This window comes from Pristis pectinata, chromosome 15, assembly GCF_009764475.1.
Source record: "Pristis pectinata isolate sPriPec2 chromosome 15, sPriPec2.1.pri, whole genome shotgun sequence".
In the NCBI taxonomy this organism is placed as follows: domain Eukaryota; kingdom Metazoa; phylum Chordata; class Chondrichthyes; order Rhinopristiformes; family Pristidae; genus Pristis; species Pristis pectinata.
The window spans coordinates 22,824,121-22,851,989 of NC_067419.1; the positions used below are offsets into that span (position 1 = coordinate 22,824,121).

The following is a 27,869-nucleotide window of genomic DNA, read 5'->3' on the forward strand; positions in this document are numbered from 1 at the left end:
TAGTTATTTGACACGTTTGATTGTGGAAATATAGTTGATATGCTACATATGGATTTCCAAAAGACGTATGATAAGGTGCCATATAATTAGCTTGCCATCATAAACCATGGAATAAAAGGGGCTGTTGCAGCATGAATAGAAAGTTGGCTGAATCACATAGTTGTGTTAGTGAATGGTTGCTTTTTGGTCTAGAAGCAAGACTGCAGTGGAGTTCCCAAGGGGTTGATACTAGCTGCTTCATCAATGGTCTACCTTTCCTGTCAGAAATTGGGATGTTTACTTATGATTGTTGCACAGTGCTTAATTCCATTTGCAGCTCCCCAGAAAGGAAGCAGCCCATGCCTGCAGGCAGTGCCCATTTCCAACAAAAGAGAAGCTGACCACTTATGATGTTCAATGGGATCACCATTATCAAGATCCCTACCACCAACATCCTTGGGGTTGCCATTGACCAAAAACTCAATTGGAGAGGCCACATAAATGTTTTGACTACCAGAACAGATTGGAAGCGATAAGCGACTCCCCTCTTAACACCCAAAACCTTTCCACCATACGAGGCACAAGTTAGCCATCTGATAGAATATTCCCCACTTGGCCGGAATAATGCAGCTTCAAGTACATTTAAGAGGCTTGATGCCATCCACTTCACTGGTGCTCTCTGCTCCCCTTGCGCCTGTGGCTCCAGTATATATCATTAACTAAATGCACTACCATTACTCACCTTGACCACTCCCTTACCTTCAAAACCCTTTACTACTGCTACTAAGATGAACAAGCATCAGGCAAGTGGAAGCATCACCAAATGGAGCTTCCCCTAAAAGGACAGATGCAGTGGTTCAAAAAATTGGCTCACTACTACGATTTTTAGCATCATTAGATTTGGGTAGTAATTGCTGGCCTTGCCTGTTATCTTGCATCCCAAAAAAATGAATAAATTAAAAAAGCTCGTTAACAAAACTGAGATCCATAGAGTAGGTCTATCTACCTCAGTTTGAATATAAAATTGGCTTTAAGGACAGAACAGTGTGCCATACTGCATGTTGGTTTTTCTGATTGGATAATGGTAGACAGTGGTGTTCACCAAGGAACACCACAGTCTTGTTCTTTATTGGCATATTTAGTGGTGTTGATATTGGAGCACAGTAAAATTTTAAAACTTGATGGTTTTTCATAATTCCTCAATTGGTGGCAATGAAGATAATACCAGACGACCGCAGCTTGACACAAATTGGCCACCTGAATGGGCAGACGAGTGGCTGATGGAATTTAATGGAGAGAATTTTGAGGTGATGCATCTTGGCAGAGGTGATGAGGAGAAGCAATATAGACTAAATGGCACAGTTTTAAAGTGTCCAGGAAGAGAATGACCTGGGAGTTTACTTGCATAGATCTTTGAACGATCCAGGATATATTGAGAGAGTAGTTAGCAAGGAATGTGGGATATTTGCCTTCATAAATAGAGGTATTAAGTACAAAAGCACGTAAGCAATTCTGAACATAGAACAGTACAGCACAATACAGGCCCTTCGGCCTACAATGTTGTGCCGACCTTTAAACCTCACCTAAGACTATCTAACCCCTTCCTCCCACATATCCTTCTATTTTAAATTCCTCCATATGCTTAGCTAGTAACCTCTTGAATTTGTCCAATGTACCTGCCTCCACCACCGCCCCAGGCAGCGCATTCCATGCCCCAACCACACTCTGGGTAAAAATCCTTCCTCTGATATCTCCCTTGAACTTCCCACCCATTACTTTAACGCCGTGCCCTCTTGTATTGAGCATTGGTGCCCTGGGAAAGAGGTGCTGGCTGTCCACTCTATCTATTCCTTTTAATATTTTGTACACCTTTATCATGCCTCCTCTCATCCTCCTCCTCTCCAAAGAGTAAAACCCTAACTCCCTTAGTCTCTCCTCATAATGCATACTCTCTAAACCAGGCAGCATCCTGGTAAATCTCCTCTGCACCCTTTCCAATGCTTCTACATCCTTCCTATAATGAGGTGACCAGAACTGGACACATTACTCTTAAGTGTGGTCTAACCAGAGTTTTATAGAGCTGCATCATTATCTCGTGGCTCTTAAACTCGATCCCTTGACTTATGAAAGCTAACACCCCATAAGCTTTCTTAACTACCGTATTCACCTGTGAGGCAACTTTCAGGTATCTGTGGATATGGACCCCCAGATCCCTCTGCTCCTCCACACTACCAAGAATCCTGCCCTTCACAAAGCCATGCTGGCTGGCCCTGATCAGACCATGATTCTGGAGTTTGTACCTTCAAAGTGTACCACCTCACGCTTCTCAGGGTTGAACTCCATCTGCCACTTCTCAGCCCAGTTCTTCATCCTATCAATGCCCCTCTGCAATCTTTGATAATCCTTTACACTATCCACAACACCACCAACCTTTGTGTCATCTGCAAACTTACCAACCCACCCTTCTACCCCCTCATCCAAGTCATTAATAAAAATCACGAAAACAGAGGTTCCAGAACCGATCCTTGTGGGACATCGTTAGTCACAGCCCTCCAATCTGAATGCACTCCCTCCACCACAACCCTCTGCTTTCTACAGGCAAGCCAATTCTGAATCCACACGGCCAAGCTTCCCTGGATCCCATGCCCTCTGACCTTCCGAAGAAGCCTACCATGTGGAACCTTGTCAAATGCCTTACTAAAATCCATGTAGACCACATCTACTGCACTACCCTCATCAATCTGTCTGGTCACCTCCTCAAAGAACACTATCAGGCTTGTGAGACATGATCTGCCCTTCACAAAGCCATGCTGGCTGTCCCTGATCAGACCATGATTCTCCAAATGCCCATAGATCCTATCTCTAAGAATCTTTTCCAACAGCTTGCCCACCGCAGACGTAAGGCCCACTGGTCTTTAATTCCCTGGACTATCCCTACTACCTTTTTTGAATAAGGGGACAACATTTGCCACCCTTCAATCCTCCGGTACCATTCCCGTGGACAATGAGGACTCAAAGATCTTTGCCAAAAGCTCAGCAATCTCCTCCCTCGCCTCGCGGAGCAGACCGGGGAATATTCTGTCAGGGCCCTGGGACTTATCTGTCCTAATATTTTCTAACAGCTCCAACACATCCTCTCTCTTGATATCAATGGCTCTAGAACATTACCCTTACCAACACTGTCCTCAGCGTCATCAAGGCCCCTCTTCTTGGTGAATACCGAAGAGAAGTATTCATTAAGGATCTCACCCACTTCCACAGCCTCCAGGCACATCTTCCCACCTTTATCCCTAATCGGTCCTACCTTTACTTCCGTCATCCTTCTGCTCTTCACATAAGTAAAAAATGCCTTGGGGTTTTCCTTAGCCCTACTCGCCAAGGCCTTTTCATGCCCCCTGCTCTCCTCAGGCCCTTCTTAAGTTCCTTCCTTGCTACCCTATATTCCTCAAGAGACCTATCTGATCCTTGCTGCCTAAACCTTATGTATGCTGCCTTAATAAAGCTCTCATTAAACCATAACTGGAATATTGCATTTCAGCACACTTGAAGTGAAGGTCCTTGAAGGGATGCAGAGGACGTTTATCAGATTGGTTCCAGGCTGATAGTTTTTTTTTGCGAGGCTAAGATGGAAAAAGTGGATGTGTTTTTCTTGGAGCAAAAGAGGTAGGGGGACATTTGATAGACATGTATAAGATTATGGTTTAGTTAAGATAGATAAGGAGAAGCTGTTTCTATTAGCTGATGGTACTAGGACTAGCAGACACAGATTTGATGTTTTGGGAAAGAGACATGGTGGAGGGCAAAGGGAGTAGAGAAATGCAAGGAAAAACTTTAATGATCTGAATTTTAATGCCTTTGAGGATGGTGGAAGTGGAGACATTCAATGACTTCAAAAGGAAATTGGATAAATAGAAGAGAAATAAACTTGTACAGTAACAGAAATAGAGGGATACAGGGCCTGAGTGGATTGTTCTGGAGTGGCAGAGACTTGGCACCTATGGAATATTGTACACTTGACATATACATGTGTCTATATTTATGTGTGTGTGTGTGTGTGTGTGTGTGTGCATCCACTACTATTTATATTAGTAACTCTTATATTACAGGGTTAGTGTTGACATTTGCTAATGATTACTTGTCATGATTGCCTGTCATAGTGTAAAACAGGTTTTCTGCTACTAATTGGCAGGTACATCTGTCTCCTACTATTGAAATAATCAAGTTATTTGTCATCAGCTGTAAGTGGTTAATTACCTTGAAATGTTTCACTAATCTTGATTCCCCAGGTTGTTTTAAAATTATCTTCTTGGCCACCTTGGATCTCAACCTTCTCGAGTTTGTATTTCAGAAGTTGAGGAAAACGGTCTTCCTCTTTGAACCTCAAACACTGCCCTCTGACACAAGCTTGCCTGTTATTCCTGCTCCAGTCCAATGATGTTGTTTACCCAATCCATTCTTAAATATCTGCTTCTGGTCTTCACCAGGATCTGATATTCAAGTGAAGAGCAAAAACTCCTTTAGGTCCTATGCACTTCAAAAGGCAGTTTCTAGGTGTATGCTGTTAGAGAAAAGCCTCTGGGGAAAACCTCATTGTTTCGGCAAAAAGAAAGTGGCAGTGGCTTCCCCGTAAGATGAATCAACAATTTACACTTCTGCCATCTTCCCCAGGCACCTCTCATTGCTCTTTCTACCTCTCATTAAAAATGAAACCTGAGGGTTCAATCCTTTCCACCATTGGCACCTATGACCTTCAGGTTTGTACCACTGGTAGGATTCCCCCTGCCATTCCTCTGCCTTATCACCAAATCATCACCATCATTCTGCAGCCCGTGATCACCCAGCTCATTATCAATAAAAGAACCAACCTTTGAGTCTTCCATGAACTTACTAATCATACCTTGTACATCTTCCACCTCGCCCTTAGTCCCTGTAACCATCATTATTTTGATGTCAAATATAAACAGAAAATGCTAGAAACAGTCATCAGGTCAGCTAGCATCTGTGGAAAGAGAAACGGAGTTAATGTTCTGGGTCGAAGATCCTTCCATTCTTTCGATATCATCCATTTTAAAAAATGGTTTGTTTCTGAACAATGTTGCAAGAAATCTTAGATTTGCAAGTTTTTTTTCTTTTGGTTACTGGTGTCCTGATTATTTGTCTAATTGAATGTTCAGAATAAATCCACATTGTCAGAAATTTGGTGCCTGATATTTGATTTAAATTGTAATCAAGGTGACATTGTAATTTTTGGTGGGGGTAGAGCAACTCAACTCCAAGATGAGAGAAAGGATGTAGTGTGCTCTGCTTATGCATGAATTCCCTTTAGCCTTTTTCATAGGAGACAAACAGAAGTACTGCAATGTGAATTGTTACATGAAATGGTCTGTTGTCCCTGTTGTAATCAAATGCAACCTGATGGAAGTGAAGTCCATTAGATTTGCTCAGTTGTTGAAAAGAATATTTCACTCAACAGATAAGCATGATATAAATGCAGCTGCTCACCTTTGCCCAACTGTTTGGCTGTCTGATATGTGGAAATGTAATGGGTGGAAATTAAAGTTTGATTTGCTGCAGCTGGAAGAATGTTGTTTTGTTTCCACTTTTAATTTGACCAGTTATTTTGCATAACCTTTGTAATTATATTTGATGTTGTTTTAAGTATTAGAAACATTTAATATTTAACATTTTGTTGGAAAATTCTAAATCTGTAATTATGCAAGAAACCATTTGGACATCTTTGGTATTCTTAGTGCATTTTTGACTGCCACTCATAGATACCAATGCTTGCTTAAAGGTATTGCTTTTTAAATTGAATGGAGTTCTTAAAATTATGAGTCCAATGGAAGCACTTTGTTGTATTGGCATAGTTGTTTTCTTGGTTTGTACTATTACTCCCAGTCTTATCAGTAATTTCAACCCCATCCATCAGTGCAAACAGGGCCTCATCCATCAATGTCTCTTGGAGTGGAGTGTGTGTGTTGGCCATCTGGCAGCTGTCATTATGGCATTTACTTGGTATTCCTATTGATGCTGATGCAACCAGTTATCAATTTAATTAGCTAATTTTATCAATACTGCAGGTTTTCCTCAAGTTTATTTTGGTTTGTGACTGCACTGGTGTTTTGGGCTTGTGCCCAATTTTTTTATGAATGTCTGCAACCAATTCAGTTGAAACAACAATATAATGTCATTTGAGCATACAGAGTATTTTTATTTCATTTGATGCGGGATTAAGGTCCTGATGATTCTTGACCAGTGAATCCCCATTACTCAAAAGTTTTGTACAGGATTGAGGAATACAGAATAAACTCTGAATTATGATATTTATAATTTTGTGCTTTCCAACAGACAAAATTGATAGTATAAAACATTCCCAAAAAAGATTTTCAACATGTTCAAACCTGAAATTGCAAGATGCCTTCATCATTGGTATTGATCTCACTTGGTCTACATTCATAAAATATATTCATTTGAAAAAAATCTTTCAGCTGATGATGTCTGTTCTAGTATTTATGTCCTACACCTATATCCCCCCCATTTGGCCATGAGTATCTGTTTTTGATATGTGTGTTATCTACATGATGTATAATTATACTTAATAATAGTGCATTTCAGTAACATTCTAAAATTGGCAATGTAAATGCTTTTCCTTTCCTTTATAGCTTGGCCTGATGAATTGGGAGTCATTTCAATAAAGACATTAGTTTTGTCTCCCTGCTGAGTTTTTTCCCCCCTTCCTTCCATTGCCTTAATTTTTGGCATCTAATTTAACAATTGACTTAACTAATTGATATTCTGAACCCAGGGGCTTGGGTCAACTCATAAGGCACTTCGCAAACCATTGAGTAGTAGAGCAAAAATTGATTCTCTGGTCAGCTTTGATTTGGTAGAACTCCAAAAAGTTTTATTCAATCTACAATTAAAGCACCAATGAAAACTAAATACTGAAAATTTAGCAGGTTTAATTGGTACCTGGGAAATAGGTGGGTTATTTTAATCATAGTCTAATGGATTTAACATTTAAGTGAGATTTCCAGTATTTTTCAGATTTTTAATCTATATTAAATATCGTGTGTTTTTGTCCAATGGCAATGTACATTGCCAAGCAGAGAGAAGAAGCTGTTAATAAACTGTAATATGGCCATACTATTTTTGTGCATTTTGGAAGGAGAGTTTTCTCACCTCTGTGTGAGTTTTGATCTGATTTGTGTAACTTGACTGCCCATTCTAAGTCCAGTTGAGAAAACAATGTTATGATTGAATTAGCTTTCTTGAGGAATGTAATGAGTAGTGTATCCAATGATTTGTGTTGGATTTGTTTATACCTGCCTTATAAATAATTTAGATGGAGATTTGGAGAACAATAGTGGAAAATGCTGATGACACCAATATTGGAAGAAAAATTGAAAATTATGCTATTGTGTGAATGACAAATAGGACATTGGTTATCAGCACAGATAGCTTTGTGGCTGTCCAGAAATACGAAGCAAAGAGTAAGAATATGCTGTAATTAGTAAGTTTATAAATGACATAGATAATGGGTCTTTGTTGGGGTACACATTTAAGATGGTCAAGTAGAATCCAAGAAAAGGTGAAGAAAATCATTGTCATCTGAAATTCAAAAACTATCATCTAGCATCAAATATGTAAGAAGTTGTGGGTTATGGTTTAAATATTGAGTACAAAATTAGATATCACAAAAGTAATATAAAACATGTAGCATCGGTTCTCAATGATTTAAAAGATCTCTCTAATTGTAATTGTTAGAAAACTTCGAGCTGAGAGAGCAAAGAATTGGCCTGAAAGAAATCTTGTTTTTGTCAATAAGTTTGATGTGGTAAGGGATGGAGCAGGGGACTGGTAATTAGTATAGGTGATGAGTTGTGACAGGTGCAGTTTACAGAGTTTGACAGTGGGATTAACACTGGGGCTTGGGTGAATGAGCAGCTTGCTGCGCAGGCAAAAGAGAAATAGACCACTGGGAAGGCTCTACAGCTCTGTATCCAAGGTGACTGCGTAGTCAAGATTCAACATGGTTGAATGGAACTGAGCTGCAATACCCAAGACCAATGGTAAAAAGCAGGCTATGCAAACCTTTGAAAACCAATGATAACCAGGAAGTATAATTAGCATGTGTGTTATTTGATTGTCTTATTGTACTAATTTAATGTATTGCCAGCAACATCCTATAGGAAAATTGCCTTTGTACCAATTGTGTTAATATATTTAATGTGGTACTCAAAAGTAAATTCACTACATACATGTATTGTTGATCTGCCATTAACACTTTAGGAAAGCATTATAATGAAAACTTGTTTGTGCACAACCAAAGAGACTGCCAAAAAGAGTCAAATATTAGTGGTGTATGGGTATTAAGAAAAACTGAGATAACACTCTGGATTAAAGCTTTATTTAGTATATAGTATCTTGGATCCAGTAATTGTTATTAGAACTGAGACGCTTATGAGTATATTTAGAAAAGACAGTTAACTAATCTGTTACTAGACGTATGGGGCATTTAGTTACTGATCTCATCTGGTATTAAGCAGTTTGTTTTTTTTTCCCCCATTGTTCTACAGGTCAAAACATCAGTAATTCATACTTGTCCCTGAGCATTGAAACTGCATTGGAGAAATTCAGGGGTCAGTTTGGATGTGCTGGGGAGTGGTTCAAATCAAAATGACGTTTTATTATTTTGGTTATTATTGGTTGAATGCTGAAAATTGATCAAAATCACTTTTTATACACTAATGATGGTTGCTTCAAGCCAATTTCACACAGGTAGTCACAGAATAATTAAAGTACAGCTTGCTATTAATAGACCAGCAAACACATTTATTTTAAAGCTTGTCCCATTACTTTGTTCCTCCGGGTGTTATAATGCTACAATGCTCCTTTTTATATTTTCACTTTGAACAGAAGCCAATGTTTAGCTCTTATTCTTTTGAACATTGTCAGTTGGCTTCTAATTAATTTTGCCTCGTTTCCATCTTTCCCCCTGCAGGGTGCTGATAAAACTGCAAAAAGCCCAGAAGGAATGAGCTATTTGGAAGTTGCTCAAAGCCCTGAAATGAGAGAACTTCTCAAGTGACGGTTGTCTTGCTTTGTTGTGGCCTTGTGCTGCCTCATCTCATTGTTTTCTTCTTCCTTCTCACTCACTTATTTTGCTTCCGATTGCACCTTTTAATTCTGACTAAACAAACAAGTTTGTAGCATGTTTTTGTAGTTACAGACATCTTAGTTAACATGAATATCAGAGCTCTTGCACAGTGTACAATGAACTGATTCTACCCTTAATTAAGGATAGTTCAACACAAAAATAAATTGCTGCAATTATTGAAATCTGTTAATATCACGATTATTCAGCAAATGCCCATTTTCCTGAGTTAGGTTTGCTCAGACTTGAGTTCCTACGTTGTGGACCATAGAGTGAGGCAGAAGCTCTTTAAATGATTGTGCTGAAAAATTATCCAGAGCGAGCAGAGATTTATTGTTGTGTTTCCCTCATACAGCACCCAAGGTGTGGTGCATTATTTGCAACTTTTGAGAAATTGACAATGATGGAGCTTCAGTGTTTTGATGAAACCTTCCAGATGTTTTGTTTATTGATTATCATGTGAACTATACTGATTCAGTGTCATTAAAAATAAAACACAGTTCTAAGTATGATCGTGATAACAATTGGATAATTGAGTGATGAGCTGTCACTATTCCTGTTGCATAATCAGTGACTTGAGAAATCTGTTTTAATAAAATAAAGATGTGTGTAAACTGCCTTGTTTCAATTATTTTGTAGACATAGTATAAAGTAGTAGGCCATCTGCCTCCTTGTGCCTAGCCACCATTCAATAGGATCACAACTGCTCTTTTGCCTCAGTGTTGCTTTTCTGTACTATCCCCATAATATCAAAAACCTATTCCACTGCTCTCTGAATAAAGAAATTTCTTCTCATTTCAGTCCTGAATACAAAACCCTTGTATTTACCCTGTCAAGCCCCGAAAGAATTTTGTATATTTCAATATTTTATGCTTGTGATTTACAAACCTTTCATCAAAAAAAAGCTGCAGAAATGTAAAATTAAAACAGGAAGTGCTGGAACTACTCAGGTTAGGCAGCATATGTGGAAAGAGAAACCAACTAAACACTTTGACACAGTGCTTCTTTGTCAGAAAGCAAGTTAGTTTTCAGATGCGGGAAAGGTGGGGGAAGGATGGGTAAATGAATATCTATCATAGGATGAGATCGAATGGGTTAACATGACGATTTGATTTTATCTGTGGTATATGCCATTAATAGGGCTGAGTGCCATGCCCAGCAGGTCACAATATATTAGAGAAAAACTGAACCAAAAAAAATCACAGATGGCCAAACAAGTGGCAAATCACTGAGGCCCTGTGCCAGCCATCCTCATGACCTTTGACAGGAGGCAGTGCTAGGAATGCACCTCGCTTTCTCTCAAACCGGGGAGACATTTTCAACCATGTATAAATCTCTTATGTTCATAGTCATTTAGAAGCTATTAAAGATGATCAAAGTGAAAGTTGAAAAAATACTAACATTTAATTAAAATTGAAAACATAAAAATGAAAAATCTTTGGAGGAATAAAAAAAATTCCTTAATCTCCAGGTTGGGGGTTCTCTACCAGAGTGATCTGGGTGTAGCTGAATACTGGCAGTTCCAAACAGAATGCCTGCCAATAGCCAGTACATTTCAGGAACAATTGTGTGTGTGTGTGTGGTTGGAACTGACTTCTGAGTACAATGCTTCACATTTAGAAGTTCATTCCAAATTTCATGGTCATTTTCCACAACAATATTTGCCATTACGAAGCCTGCTGTAATAAAACTTCACTTAGTTACTGAGGCAAGAGAAAACCTTTTAAGTCAAGAAAAGGTTGGAGCTATCCTAATTGCGATATTAGCAGCAGTAACAAATCCAATAAATTAATTTTCTACTGTACTCAAAGGTTGAGTAGGTAGTTTTGCCTTTATATAGATAATATATTCCTTAGCAGGCATGCTACCTATTTGGAAAGTAAAGGAAGTAATTACTTTTGGTTTCTCTCAAAAGCTGGTCATTTAGAAGTACTGCAGTAAAATAAATGAACATAGCTGACCGACATCTTTTCCCATCACCTGACAGAACACACAATGTACTTGACAACAAGCAGCTGTCAAACTCTACTGCACAGCAGTTGCCTCCTCTCTGATATAAGAACAATGAAGGCTCTGAGGTTTTGTTATACATGGCCTATTTGGAGACTGGTTGCTGAATTGTGTGCTGTTATACTTCACCTATTATTGCTCCACAGAGCTGACTTAAGTTCTGCTGCACAACAGCTTCTAAAACCATTAAATTCCCTCCCGCTGCAATCCTCTTCTAGCTCCCTTTCGTCCCACCACCACTCACTTTCGCAAAAGCCCTGTGAATTGAATCATTGATTTTTAAAAAATTCACTCTCCAAATTAATGACTAGTTGCATCACCAAGAAACACCAGTATTTGAACCCATGCAAGTAATGCTGTGCAGCTTCAGCAGCATCTTCAATTTCTTAATCTGTCTGCTATTTACTGCCATTTGTTACTCCCAGCCTGGTGCAGTTTTCAGCTTACCTGCATCATAATTTTGTTTTGGATTCTGTACAACTTGGACAGTGCTGTTCTCCTTCAGTGATGTGCACACTTACCATCTGAAACCCCTTGCTAGATCAATCGCCAAATACGTTATCTTAACTTGAAACTCACTGCCGTACATTTATCTGCAACAAACAAAATGCAAAACATTCACCTGCTATTATGGTCTTCATTCAAAGCCATGCCTCCACTTGAACACAAGTAAAATTGGGTGTACTTGCTATGTGGCGGTAGATTTCACTGGGTAGCTGAATTAAAGACCACTTTGGTTTGATTAGTAATCAGCTGTTCACAATTCATATCAATAATCTGGATGAGGAGGTTGTGTAATATATCCCAGTTTTTTTTTTGCTGATACTAAGCTGGGGGCTAATTTGAGTTGTGAGGAGGATGTAAAGAGGTTTCAGGGGATACAGACAAACTAGGTGCATGAGCAAGGAAATGGCAGATTGAAAATAATGTAGAAAAATGTGAGGGCATCCTATTTGGTAGAAAAAATAGAAAAGGAAGTTATTTAAATAGTGAAGAGTTATGGAACAATATAGTACAGATACAGGCCCTTCCATGTGTGAACCTTATGGACCAGACCCTTCAATAACTCCATGCCGGCCATGGTGCCCATCCAGCTAGTCCCAACTTCCTGCATTCAGCCCATATCCCTCTAAGCCCTGCCCCTCCATGTACCTATTCCAAGTGCTTCTTTAATGATACTATTGTACCTGCCTAAACTACTTCCTCTGGCAGCTTGTTCCATATACTCACCACTCTCTGCATGAAAAAGTTGCCCCTCAGGTCTCTTTTAAAAGTTTCCCTTCTCACCCTAAACCCATGACCCTTATCCTGGGGAAAAGACTGTTATCATCCACCTTATCTATGCCTTTCATAATATAAAACATTTCTACAAGGTCACCCCTCATTCTCCTATGTTCCAAGGAATAAAGACCAACCCTAGCCAACCTCTCTTTATAACTCAGGCCCTCTGGTCCTGGCAACATCCTCATAAATCATTTCTGCACTTTTTCCAGTTTAGCCACATCTTTCCGATAATAGGATGACCAAAACTGTACACACTACTCCAAGTGCAGCTTCACCAACAACTTATACAACTGCAACGTAAATGTCCCAACTCCTATACTCAATGCCCTGACTGATGAAGGCAGAGATTGAAAGATTTTGGTGTTCAGAGAGTCCTGGATATCCTTGTACATGAATTACTTGAAGTTAACAAAGAGGAAAGTAAGCAATTAGAAAGGCAAATGGTTATATATATAGTCATACAGCACAGAAAAAGGCCCACCATATCCATGCCAACCATCAAATACCTATCTATACTAATCCCATTTACCAGCATTTGGTCCATAACCTTTTATGCCTCGGCAATTCAAGAGCTCATCTACGGATACTTCTTTAATGTTGTGAGAGTACCTGCCTCCACACCTCGTCAGGCAGTGTATTCCAGGTGAAAAAATTTCTTCCTCAGATCCTCTCTCTTATCCTAAACCTCTGTATTAGACACCACTGTTATGGCCAAAGGTTCTTTTTATCTACCCTATCTCCCTCATAATTTTGTACACCTCTATCATGTCCCCACTCAGTCTCCTCAGTTTGAAGTCTCTCCTCATAACTGAAAGGCTCCATCCAAGCAACATCCTGTTGAATCTCCTCTGGAAAAATGCAATCACATTTTCCTTTGTGTGGTGACAAGAATTATACAGTGCCCCAGCTATAACCTAACCAATGTTTTAGAAAGTTGTACACGACCTCCTCTCTCTCTCAATCCCTGTGCTTCAGCTAATGAAGGCAAGTATCCTATATGCCTTCAACTCAAAATCTCTCTGTTGCCACTTTTAAGGAGTTTCTTCCTCAATACTCCCAAGGGCCCGATTATCCACTGTGGATGTCTTTCTCTTATTAGTCCATTTATTAAATTCCATCTGCCATCTTTCTACTCACCTTATCAATGGATCAATGTCATCCTGTAACCCAAGATAATCCTCAATATCAACACCACCACCAGTGCTTGACAGAGTCGTACATTATAGAAACAAGCCCACCATGCCCATCTATATTAACCCCACTTGCCTGCATTCATTCCATATCCCTCTATGCCCTGCTCAGTCAAGTACCTGTCCAGATGCTTTTAAGTGGTGTTTCTGTTCCTGCCTTCACCACCTCCTCTAGCAGCTCTTTCCAGATATCAACTATTCTTTCAAAATTTTACTCCTAAGATCCCCTTTAAACTTCCTCTCCCTCACCTTAAACCAATGCCCTCTAGTTTTAGAAACCCCCAGCATGGGAAATAGACTCTGGCTATCTACTTATATAATTGTATATACTTCTATCATGTCACCTCTCAGCTTCCTTTGCTCCAGGGAAAATAGATCTAACCTATCCACATTGACAACATCCATTTCCCTGCCCTCAACCTTCTTGGTTACCTCTTCAAAAATCTCTAACAGATTTGTGAGACAATTTCCCACACACAAAGCCATGCTGAATACCCCTAATCAGTCCTCATCTATCCAAATGCTGGTAGATCCTGTCCCTCAGAATCCCCTCCAGTAACTCACCCGCCACTGATGTCAGGCTCACCGGCCTATAGTTCTTTGGCTTGTCTTTTCTGCCCTTTTTAAATAGCAGTATAACCTTGGCCACCTTCCAGTCTTCCAGATCTTCACCTGTGGCTGAAGATGATGCAAATAACTCTGAAAAGGATATTTAAACATACGAAATTCTTAGTGCTGAGAGGGAAGGTGTGGGAATTCCGTTTCTCCTAGCTAGAGAGTCAAGAACTTGGGATCAAAAGTCACTTTAACACTTAAATAAACTCAAAATATTCCAAAGATTTAATGCCTTATAGGCATTCATCCCATTGAAATGAATAGAGATTCTATTCCTATGCCACATCCAACCTGTGGCTGGTGTTCGGATAGGTTCCCCAGTGTAACTCCTGGAGAATTGCCACAACTTTGCTGGATTCCATAAAATGCCAGCAAGTTTGAGACTTCTGCAGTCTAGCACAGAAATCCTAAACTTGCAGGTGATTAAGTGCAGAACTCTCAGCATCTCCTTAAAATGGGTTCCCATAGGTAGAAAAATGTAAAATGAATTAAAAAATGTTTACCATTGAAAATTTACTAGTGAAGTATAGTCAAAGTTGTCAGACCTAGAAGTATCATTTCCTGACAAGGTGTTTCTTACATCACACAAATGACGAGTATCATCTCTTTGATTCGTCTATCCTACCCTGCTAATATCCTAAGACATGCCTTATCATTTGCATACAAAACACATTTAATCAATCTGATTTCCAACTTTAAGGTCAGGCATGAGAATCTTGCAGCATTGTTGATTTAGTCCAATCAGTCTGAGAATATTTAATATTCTCCATTTATATACTTTCAATGAGATAAAAATCGGCAGATGCCTGATGGGAGAGTTATCACTTACTCTAGTTCAGTGCTTTCAATTTGTCACTGACATTTCCTGCAACTATGAAACATAGTATCTTCTTATGAAAAATGATTCAATAATTTACTCACAAGCTAAATATTAATCTAATTTAATTTGTGCAGTATTACTAAAGGCAATATATTAAAATGTCATCATTATAGTTACTTTTCTTCAGACAATTCAGTTTAAAATAGTTTCGAAGAATCTTCCATGGGTTTGTTAAGGTCTCCAAAAGAACGTTTTGCTCTGTTTTAAGTACTAAATGGAAAAGAAAAAAAAGGCCGTCTTATCCAGTATAATGCAAGATGTAATGGCATGTTTGACTTGGGTTGATTAAATTATTGAAAATCATTAGGCAATTTTGGCATATGTAAAGGATACATTTTTGTTCCAAGTTTCAAATGCTGATTGATGACAGAATCAGATTTTTGTCCATGCTTCCACTAACTTTCCCATGTTATCAGAATTCTCACATTGTGTTTTGGCATTATGGAACAAAGTGCTAAACAGGGCAGGAAAGTTACTTTTCAGCAGTTCTTTGGATAGAAGGACAACTACTGATCACTGAAATACACCTAATCTGCTGTACCCCTGCTAAACATGTTCTTTACTTCTGAAAATAAGTGTTCAAGGACTTTCTCTGCTCTGATGTGGTAGATTGAAAAGATAAAATGTCAGTGTTACTAAAGAATGTAGCAGTTGTTGTATTGACTGGCCACTATCAAACATCTGTGGGGAATCAGGGCTAGGCCTGTGCTGCTTGGACACAATAATTTTTTGCAATGAACTAAAGAATGTGAAACTTCTAAACCAGATGAAGAGAATCTTTTGGGAATCTAAGAGATTGGTAACAAAGTAAAGCAACAACAAATGATACTGACAATGCAAAATAATATAGGAGTCATTTTTTTCCCCATTTCAACATATGCCAGTCTACAAAGGTTGTGACAGCAATGGTTAATGTTACTGGGCTCAAAAACTCACTGTATGCAGAACTCATAGGCCTATTCAAACATCAGATTAGAAAATAAAAAAATACAACAGGCCAAAAATGAGCAGAAACAGGATTCTAGACGTTTGAATTTGATGTAAATCCATGGTAAAAAAAACTCACTTTGTTTTGGCTGTCTCAGGACTACATAAAATTTAAATTGGCTTTATGGCCAGAAGACTGGACATTTGATTCCTAATCAGAAAATTTTGAGGCAATCCTGGATATGCCTAACACCCCTTAGTTAAAAAAAATTCCCAGATCCTGTCTTGTGTTCTAAGATCATTTGTTTAGATCAATCTAAAGGTGTGTTTGTTTACAACCAGGGCAAGGAAAATCTAGGCAACAAAAGAAAGTTTTATTATTGATAAAACATGATTAACCATCTTGATTTTAACTCTTACCATGCAGATCAGATGAGACTTAATTAACTTGACTTCCAGTTTACCATGTTGTCCCAGCTAAACACCTTCCTAAGTGGAAAAACACAACATGAAATGCAAATGGAGTATGCTCTCAGCTATCTGGCTTTCATGGGGAAATGCTTAGGGGGTGGGAAAGGGAGGGGGCGTGCTGATTGCATGAAAATACTCAAAATAGCATTGTACATCATACACTAACATTTAATGCATAAAACTTTAAAATAAATAGCCAAACTATATGTCATCTCTGTTCCCTTTCAAATAACAAAACTTTACACTGCAATTATACATTTAGGCTAAACAGTATTAATGGGAAAACAGCAAAATTAAAATCAAATGAATGTCTGTACTCACCATCATGTGAAGTGCCAAATCTTCAAGAGGACGTTGCTGCTCATCAGCCTACAACTGCACTGCCCTTATGTACAAACTTAAGTGAACTAAATATGTCTTTTTACACTTATTTTTCTCAAGACACTTGAAATAAAATTCATTATTGGAGCTTATTTTCATAAAAACAGAATAATTTTATGCAAGCTATGCATAGACTTTTATGCATAGCCTAATCTAGGCTAGGCTACCACTTAAACCAAATCACTTAATTCTAAGTGTCAAAAAGGTAGTGCAGTTTATAGCATTTCATCAGATTCAACAGAACTTTCGTCAGTCGAGGTCAAAGGCAGAGGAGATTTAGGTTTACTAGTCTTTTTGAAAAGATCCTTTATCTCCGCTTGCTTGCATACCACCCTTCTCTCCTACAAAAAGTGTGAATGAGGAAGGTGAAAATGCACTACTGTTGGGCAGAAAAGTAGTTTTGTTGCTCAATAAGTTTCAAGATATTTTCAAATCCTTGGCAGCCAAGACACGTGATGGACTGAGGGCAGGCTGCTGTGCTGTAGACTGATGGGAGACAACGAGTGAATAAAATCGCACCCGAACCTGGCGCACCAAATTCAAATTTACGTTTTTGAAAATATTTATAAAATTGCTTAACATTTATTAATATTTGCCAGCTGCATGAAAATTCTAGATACACTAGATAAATGAGTTTACTGCACTCATCTTTTCTTCTAGTGTTCTTTCAATGCAAGTATCATAACATCATAGAGTACTCAAGAAGCCTCCACTTCTGAATGATAATCAGTGCACAAATTAAGAAGGCTTGAAACACTGTAATTACTTTGCTTTTTCCAGACACAGGCTTTTCTCATTAAGAAGATAACATGCAGGTATCGGGGACCATCTGCCATGAAAATTTGCTTAAAATAATGTAAGAGCAGCAGATCAGAGGAAAAACTGGTGAGGGAGGATCAATGCTTAACCCTTCCACTTTCAAAGAACTTCACTGGATTAATATTTTAAATGTGTACTGAATTATACACACCCAAGTTAAATACGGTGATAGATGTACAGAGTATAGATACAGAGAAATTAAGAGCAGGAGTAGGGCACCCATCCCTTTGAGCCTGCTCTGCCATTCAACACAATCATGACTGTTCATCCAAATTCAGTGCCCTGTTCCTGCTTTTTTGCCATATCCCTTGATCTTGTTAGCTATTGGTTCTGCATCAAATTCCCCCTTGAATATATTTAATGGTTTGACCTTAACTACATCTATGATAGAGAGTGCCACAGATCCACCACTCTTTGGGAGAAGATACATCAATCCTAAATGGCCTACCCTGTATCTTTAGCTGTGATCCCCAATTCTGATTTCCAGATCATTGAGAACGCCTTTGCTACCTCAAGTCTGTACAGATTTGTCATGAGTTTCAAAGAAGTCTCCCTCATTCTTCCAAACTCTAGTAAACATAAGCCTAATTGTACCATTCTCTCTTCATACATCAGCCCTGCCATGCCACAAATCAGTTTGGAACCTTCCCAGGAACCTTCATTGCACTCCCTCCATAACAAGATCATCCTTCCTCAGATGAGATCTCATAATCCACCTTGTTATGACCTCGCACTTTATTGTCTACCTGCAATGCACTTCTCTGTAGCTGTGACACTGTATTCTGTCATTGTTTTTACCTGTACAACTTCAATGCACTCTGCACTAACTCAATGTATATGCACTGTGTAATGAATTGATCTGTACGAACAGTACGCAAGACAAGTTTTTCACTGTACCTCGGTACAAGTGACAATAATAAACCAATACCAATAAGGACATCAAAACTACAGTACAAGGTGTAGTCTTTCCAAGGCGCTGTACAATTGCAGTAAGACATCCCTGCCCTTGTACACAGTTCTTCTCGATACGAAGGCCAACATATCATTTGCCTTCTTAACTGCCTGTTGCATTTGTATGCTTCATTTCATCAACTGGTGCACAAGGACACTCAGGTCTTTCTGCACCTCTCCCTTTCCTAGACATTCACCATTCCGATAATAATCTGCCTTCTTGTTTTTTTTCTACCAAAGTGGATAACCTCAGACAGATTTGTGCTTCACACAGTGGGTGATGGCCCCACCTTCATTCTTTACTCTTAAGACAAAAGAAAGTATAATTGTGCAGCAAGAAGCAAAGTAAGAACCAAGAAACCTCTGTGTAATTTTAATAATATTGGATGCCATTACATACTTTAATTATCAAACATCTTGGAATATTTGCATATTTCATACAAATGACAATTTACCACAAAACTGATAGAAAGCATACAAAATGAAAGAGAGGTGTACAAACCAAGTCCTGCCAATAAAGATCATCACCCACTCTCATTGAAGCATGTCCTCAACTTCCTTAATGTATATACTTGTAAAGGTCATATTGCACAGTGACCCAAGCACATTTTTTCCCGTACTTCAGCAAAAAAGTTACAAAAGGGTGTGGGAAATGAATTCTAGGTCTTGTCTCCCTCTTTTGTCCTCTGGGCTAGTCTTCAGTGTCTCAGCTCAGAGCGCCCACTCTCCCTAATTTCTCTCAACTCCTCCCATGCCCCTTCCAAGTTTATCTTGTCCATAAACCTAGCTCCTGCTCTCTTGATACCATTCCCATTAAACTTTAAGCACCTAGTTTCCTTCCCTGACCCCACTGCAGTTGATATAGTTTGTGACTCTCTCCCCTCAGGTTTGGATCCTCTGCCCTTCAAATCTATCATCATCACCCCTCTGCTGATAAAAACAACTCAACTCTGCTGTCCTTGCAAATTTCCCATCCCAAATCCATTCATGTTATTCCTAGAACTTCATGTATGAATCCATCTAATCAGGTTCCTTCCCCTCATCCAGTACCAAAAAGACCATTTAATATGACTCCAAGATGAGCTTCAGGCCACACATTTGTACCACAAAGATCACCTATGACACCACCAGTTACTGTAAAATCACCATACGGTCGTGTCATCCTGGTTCATCTGCTGCTGAAACCTCCACAACTGAAACTCATCGAAAACTCAGTTGCCGTTATCCTCATTCAAACCGTCTTAATTACCTATCATTCCTGGGCTTGCTGACCTGCAACATCTTAGTTCTCAACCTTGATTTCTCATCCTCAAATCCATCCATGCCTCACCCCTCCCCATCTTCATAACCTCCTGCAGCCCTACAGCTTACCAAGAAACCCAACCCCATAAACTTGCACACCCCATTTTTGAAATACTTAATTATTAGTACATACAATGCCTTCAACTTGCAAGGCCTTGATTGCTAGAATTCTGACTTAAATTTCTCCACTTCTTTCCTCCTTTAAGACTCTCCTTAAAACCTATGACTTTGCCCTTGCATTTGATTATCTATACAATTATTTGCTGTTAAATTTTGTTTGATAATGCTCTTCTGAAGTAGATTGGGACGTTTTACTATATAATTAGTTGTTGTTAAACTCAAGAGACAGCAGCAATGAAAAAAAGAGAAATAAAAAGGGCAAAACTTAGGTGGTGTATGGGAAAGCAGTTTTCACTACAAACTCAGCGGAAGTCCTTTATTTCATACCATCCATGAAAAGAAATACACATAATCAAAAGAAACTGCAAGTTTCAAACATAGTGAGACTGAATTACAGTATATAGCCATGGTTTTAGTGAATGTTTAAGTATAGTTAATGAATATTAACTAGAAGTCTTGCTCCATTCTTTCAACCATCCCCTGGGCTTTGCTCTTACTCTAAAAGATGTGAATGTTAATTTTGATACTGCACTGAGCCCATTGGCCAAGGTAAATGATCTGCTCTCAAAAGTATTTGGTTTCAAAAAAATCAGTGTAACACATGCTGTTTCTCAGTGGAAGCCACATTAAATCCCAAATAATTCCTATACATATCAAAATTGTGACCATGGTTTCCAGAAGCAAAAGCATTGTTATCCGAAGCAATTTAACGTTTCCAGTTACATGGTATGAATATGCAAATAATGCAACAATTGCGGCAAATTCTATATATATCTGATAAACAATCCAGACCTGTAATTTTAGTCTGCAGCATTCCTTTAAAATCCTTGGTACAAATAATCGGATCCTGATGACTTCTCTGCCTTTAGTGCCATGAGGTTTTTCTAATACATTGTCCCTCATGATGGGGATTTTTTTTAAACAAGTTCCTCCATGTTATTTTAAACTAGCCCCTCTTACCTTTGGGATATTTGCAGTGCCCTCCACAGTGAAGACTAATCCAAAAAAAAAATAATTTAACATATTTGCCATTTCCTTATCATCTCCCCTGCCTCATTCTCTAGAGGTCCCACACTTGTATACCCACAGAAACTCTTACTATTCATTTTGATATTACATGCAATTTTTTGCTCAAAATCAAATTTCACCTACCGTTACCGTAAAGGAAAGTTATATGGGGGTAGGTTATGAAGAAATAGGGTTAAGAGTGTGCTTCCTTAGAGTCTTTAAATGGCGATTTTGAAAGAGAGAAAACTACCCGAGGGGAGTAATCTATTTCCAAATGTGCAGATTAGACAATTGGTGGCATTTAATGTGACCACTACCAAACTGGGCTACAACAATCTAGTTAATGTCCTACATTAATTGTACATGGGAACCTTGGCATTTCACTGCAGCAAGAATCTGTGCAATTTTAATGGATTCTCAGCAGCTTGCTCATTTCTTGGTGACTAGATTCGAGTTCCTCTGTTGAGAATGCAGTACTTGATTTAGTAAAGGGGTAAGATTTTCTAAGCTCAACAAGAGGGGGAATAGGTGGACTCAGAACAGGTGGGCTCCGAGATGGGCTTCAGGAAGCAGTTGTCCTTTGTGGACCAGAGGTAGGAACAATGCCTGTAGACATCCTGCTTCAGCATGAAGGCATAATCTCAGATTAGGCAGTCGCAGCCACAGAGCCGATCTGAGACCACTGCTTGTGGCTGTGAAGGTAACCGTGGTCCCCAATCCCCAATTAGGGAAGGCCCAATAGGAAGGATATATTTCCCTCAGCAAAGGGATCAATTACTAAGTAGTAAAAATTTAAGTTAATTGGTAGAGACATTAGACATAAATTGAGGAAAATGTTCATCACCCAGAGGCTGAGGCCTGGAACTCCCCACAATAAAAGGGAGGTAGAGGAAGAAACATTCATTGCAATGAAAAAAAAGTTAGATGGCTACCATGTACTGCAATCTACAATGCCACGGTCTGAAAGGTGGGAAGTGAGGGTAAGGTTGTTTTTGTTCACTTGGACGAGTTGGGCTTAATATTCTTGTTCCATAACTTTATATAATTCTGTTTGATTTATCTATGCACCACATTATGGAGGTGATGGAGGCTCCCTACTTGAGTTCACTTCCCTCTTCTTGGGCAGAGAGTTGCACCATGTGTTCCTTTTGGTTTTGGGTACACTCTTTCCTCATTACCTGCTGATCCTTGTACTCATGAGGTGGGCGCCAGGTACCACTTCAAGTTTTTCTGCAGGAATCAAAAGAACGGGGATGTAGGAAAACCTGTACTTGTGAGGTCAGTCTCGAGCTCGAGCTGGGTGTGCGGCTACAGCCAGAGTCCGGAGTGCTTCTTTTCAGAAGCTGAAACATGCAAGTTGAACCAAAAAACAAGCTGCTGGAGGAACTCAGTGGGTCAGGCAGCACCTGTAAAGGGAAAATCGACAGTTGGCATTTTGGGTCAAGTCCCTTCAACACAAGTCCAGATGAAGGGTCTCGACCCGAAATGTTAACTATCCATTTCCCTCTACAGGCACTACCTGACCCACTGTTCCTCCAGCAGCTCATTTTTTTGCTCCAGATTCCAGCATCTGCAGTCTCATCTCCATATGCAAGCTGAAATTTACTTAAAGAAGTTATATCCATGGCAGACTCATTGCCAGTGATCTTAGTGATATCCATGTATTTTGTTATCCTTAGAAAATCTGTGGCCCTAATCCTTGTGAATAGCAAGGACTTAATGTATTCCATTAGACCACAACTCATCTACGAACACCTTGCATTTGCAGTTAATAAGCACCTGGACAGCACAGCCCCTGGAACCAGGGCTGAAGTCCCTCAGTTAGCCTTGTGCATCGTCTGACAGCCAACTGAAATCTTGTTCAAGATTTCAATCAGCTCAGGCACCTTTGGTCCACCAAATGAAAACTTATTTAGGAATTGGAAAATTCATTGTGAAGGACATAGTGACAGGGCCTGTAGAACATCAGAAGAATTACGTAGAGTTCCATGATTTTATGAAAGAGAAAGCTGATAGTTTTGAGGATACAACTAGCAGTGTATATAGAAGAGAACTAGCAGATGTAGTCCATCTAGATTTTCAAAAGACATTCCATAAGGTATCAGGTAAAAGATTATTGCATGAATTCATATCTTGTAGGGTTCAGCAGAATATACTTTAGCATGGAGAAGAGACTGGCTAAGGATTGTAACATCTTATTCAACTCCCAAAATATTCCTTCATTCTACCATGTCTGCATGGTGTACCATCTATAAAATGCACAGCAGTAAGTCACAAATGTTTATTTGATAACAGCTGCCAAACCTGCAGATTCTATCACCGAAAATTACAAGGGAAGCAATCACACCGAAATCCAGCACCAGAAAATTCAAGTCCCATACAATCTTTAACTTGAATTTATCCGTAAACTACTGTTGCTTTGTGTCACAAACCAGCAACAAAAGAAACACACTGAGCATGATTCAGTGTTAAAAACTATTTTATTAATCACTACTTATGATAATACGTAAAATAAAAGTAAAAAAAAAATGTTAGTATGTTAGAATTCAAGAATGTTAAACCTCGAACGTTAACCCCAAAACTAAACTCTTCGTGTGTGCGTGTGACAAAGTCCAAAACTCCCAGTTCCTGAATGGTTCTTAAAGTTCAGTTCCGCAAGCCATAAGGTGAAACATGAGCAAGGGCTTCTTCAACAACCACCGTTGTCTGAAGATGTAGATGTAGAAAAACATAGAGAGAGTACATACGAAATCCAAATGTTCCACAATGGAACCCAAACGACACTTCAGTGTTTACTCGGTAGTGACTTCCTCACCCCGAAAAGCATCCGAACCGTGGTCGTCCACACACAAATACCTGTTTCCTTCTACAGGTCAGCAACAAAGTGAACTCCACCGGATTACTTCCAACTTCCATACATGGATTTCAGTGGCAAACACAGTTATTGTTTCTCATCCATCGATAGAGAAAACAAGCAGGCTGGTGTCTCTCTCCTTTCTCTCCCTCTCTCCTTCTTCTTCTGCCTTCTTCAACAACGTCATTACGTCCTTTATTTTCTATTGACGTAAGCACGCCCCACACACACATACACACACACTCTCTATCTTAAAGGGACTTTCACTGAGTCCGTAACACCTCCCACCTAAAAAAAAAATTTTCCCAAGAAAATTTTAACCGCGCATAGTTAGTAATGTTAATAATTATCATGCTACACAACTACAGACTATCAGATTAGTACAGATACATGTTTCCCATTTAACATCGGGAAAGACAATCAGCAATCACATTATCTTTGCCTTTAATGTGAGTTATCATGAGATCAAACTCTTGCAAAATTAAACTCCAGTTTAACAGCCTTCTGTTCTTGTTTTTGACTCGGCTCAGAAACACCAATGGGTTATGATCTGTATACACAGTCAATGGTTTCTGAGTGGTGCAAACATATACACTGAAATGTTGCAAGGCTAAAACAAGCGACAGTAATTCTTTCTCTATGGTGGAATAATTCTTTTGATGCTCATTAAATTTCTTTGAAAAGTAAGCTACAGGATGGTCAATATCATCAAGGTCACCCTTCTGCAACAACACAGCTCCTGCAGCTTCATCACTGGCATCTACTGCTAATGAAAATGGCTTTTCAAAGTCAGGTGTTTTGAGCACAGGATGGTAGCATAAAATGGTTTTCAGCTTCTCAAATGCTTCTTGACAAGAATCTGTCCAAACAAACTTTACTCCCTTCTTCAGAAGATTAGTTAGGGGAAGAGCAATATCAGCAAAATTTTTACAAAATTTTCGATAATATCCAACCATTCCCAAAAATCTTTTAACAGTCCTCGTACCTGTGGGAATAGGGAACTCAGATATTGCTTGAACTTTTGCCTGAACAGGAGCTTGCTTGCCTTGACCTACAACATAACCAAGATACGTCACAGTGGCATGGCCAAATTCACTTTTAGCCAAGTTAACTGTAAGGTTAGCCTTGGAAAGTCTTTCAAACAACCTTTCTAACGCAGAGATGTGATCTTCCCAAGTATCATTCCCAGTCACTAAGTCGTCAATGTAGGCATCTGTATGTTTTAACCCATGAATCACTGAATTAATCATTCTTTGAAATGTTGCCGGAGCATTTTTCATTCCAAATGGCAAAACATTGTATTCATACAATCCAGAAGGGGTTACGAAGGCTGAAATCTCCCTTCCTCTATCTGTTAATGGAACACACCAGTACCCTTTTAATAGGTCAATCTTTGTAAGAAATTTTGCCTTTCCCACTCTGTCTATGCAATCATCCACCCTAGGAATAGGGTAAGCATCTGACTTTGTTACAGCATTCACTTTCCTGTAATCTGTGCAAAATCTAACAGTTCCATCAGGTTTAGGTACAATAACACAGGGCGAACTCCAGTTTGAAGTAGAATGGCTAATAATATCATTTTCCAACATGTATTTTATTTCCTGATCAACAAGTTTACTTTTTTCCACATTCATTCGATATGGGTGTTGTTTGATTGGTTTTGCATCCCCAACATCAACATCATGGGTAATTATCGATGTTCTGTTTGGAACATCTGGGAACAGATTTTTAAATTTTAAAATTAATTCTCTCATCTGTTGTTTTTGTGAAACTTGTAAATGGTCCAACTTCGTTTCAAGGTTCTCCAGGATATTTTGGTTTTTTAGTTTCGATGGAACAATATTTGGTCTAAATTGGCCTTCCTCAACATCAACATCAGGCATTCTAGAAACAACCTTTACATCATCCACCAAGGCCACCACTGAATCCCTCTCATAATAAGGTTTTAGCATGTTTACATGACAGAGTTGTGTTTTCTTGCGTCTATCTGGTGTTTTGATTATATATGTTAGATCAGTCACTCGAGATTCAATAACATAGGGTCCAGAAAAACGAGATTGCAAGGGATTATTTTGGCTAGGGAAAAATACCAACACCTTTTGCCCCACTGCGAATGTCCTAGGCCGAGCACGTCTATCAAAATATGTCTTCATTCTTATCTGGCTTGTTTTCAGATTCTCTCTCGCTAGCTGGCAGACTCTCTCCAACCGAGTTTTAAATTTTTGGACGTAGTCCAACAGACTCAAGTGAACTTCCTCATTAACCCATTGCTCTCTTAACAACTCCAAAGGTCCTCTCACCCTATGTCCAAACACAAGCTCAAACGGACTAAATCCTATTGACTCCTGGATCGATTCTCTAACGGCAAACAAAAGTAAATGGATACCTTCGTCCCAATCCTTGGTGTTTTCAAAGCAATAAGTCTTCAGCATATTTTTGAGAGTAGAATGAAATCTCTCCAGAGCTCCTTGAGATTCTGGGTGATATGCAGATGATACCATCTGCTTTGCTCCCAGCTCATAGACTATTTGTTGAAAAATTTTTGACCTAAAATTACTACCTTGATCAGATTGGATTTCTTTTGGCAAACCAAACAAGGTAAAAAATTTTACAAGAGCCTTTGACACCGTCTTGGCCTTAATATTTCTAAGGGGTATTGCCTCTGGAAATCTAGAAGTGGCACACATGATGGTTAACAAATACTGATTTCCAGTCTTAGACTTTGGTAATGGACCAACACAGTCCACAATCACCTTCGAAAAGGGTTCACCAAAAGCAGGAATTGGTTTCAAAGGAGCCACAGGGGGTTTTTGATTTGGTTTACCTACCATCTGACATGTGTGGCAGGTTCGACAAAACATCACCACATCTTTTCTCAAACCAGGCCAATAGAATTGTTTCAAGATCTTCCCTACAGTTTTATTCACACCAAAATGACCACCCAAAGGCATACTATGGGCCAGGTTTAAAATCTCATCCCTATAAACTTTTGGAACAACAACCTGATGAATAACTTCCCATTCCTCAGTAACAGGAACATGAGGAGGTCTCCATTTCCTCATTAACACTCCATTTTTGACATAGTATCCAGTTGGCACCTTTTCAATCTCCTCACACGAGAGTGCTTTTTCTTTCAATTCTGTCAACTCAGGGTCCTTTGTCTGTTCCACCATAAAATCCTTCCTCGACAAAGACAAATCTTTAAATTCAGGCTCACTATAAGGATGTTGATCCTCCAATGAAGACAGAAAAGTCTCAGATAAGGCATCATAATTTTCTTCCTGTTTAGGACTGTCACAAGGAATCACATCAGACTGCACCAGACTGTCTGTCTTGGCTAATTCTTTAGCTTTAGCTCGAGTCACTGCACATGATGGGTAAACATCTGGATCATCCTCAGACTCATCAATCCTTGGTTTGGTTGTTAACCGTACCACAGGATCACTTTCTCCATCTGCAAGGTCATTTCCCAATAACAAAGAAACTCCTTCCACTGGCAAACTAGGTCTTATCCCTATCTCGACTGGTCCTTCTACGAACTTTGACTTTAAAATCACCCTGTGAAAAGGGACAGACATGGTCTCACCTGTAACGCCTCGTACTAGATTTACTTCACCAGTGTCACTTTCTTCACCAAAATTTAAAACACTGTCCAGCAAGAGAGATTGACTAGCCCCAGTATCTCTAAGAATTTTCACTGGCACCTGGGGTGACTCATCATTCAGTGAAACAAAACCCTCTGATACATACGAACGGAATTCCTTTCTCACCTCCTCCAACTTTTCCGCTTTTCCCTCTTGCAAGGACTGATCTTTAACAGCATCTCCTAAACCTTTTTGATTTTTAATTGCCTGAAAGCAAGCATTGGGCCCAGCTTCCTTCTTTTTCTTCAAAAGGGCACAATTAGATATCACGTGGCCA

The 27,869-nt window shown here is 39.2% G+C and overlaps 1 protein-coding gene across 1 annotated transcript in view; it reads left to right on the forward strand.

Annotated features, from left to right (window-relative positions):
• mtpn (myotrophin) overlaps positions 1 to 9,750 on the forward strand; it is a 54,748-nt gene extending 44,998 nt beyond the window's left edge. The window contains exon 4 of the mRNA XM_052030809.1: positions 8,984 to 9,750. Within this exon, the coding sequence (XP_051886769.1) occupies positions 8,984 to 9,070 (87 nt within the window). The 3' untranslated portion in view covers positions 9,071 to 9,750. The remainder of the gene's footprint in view (positions 1 to 8,983) is intronic.
• The last annotated feature ends 18,119 nt before the right edge of the window (positions 9,751 to 27,869 follow it).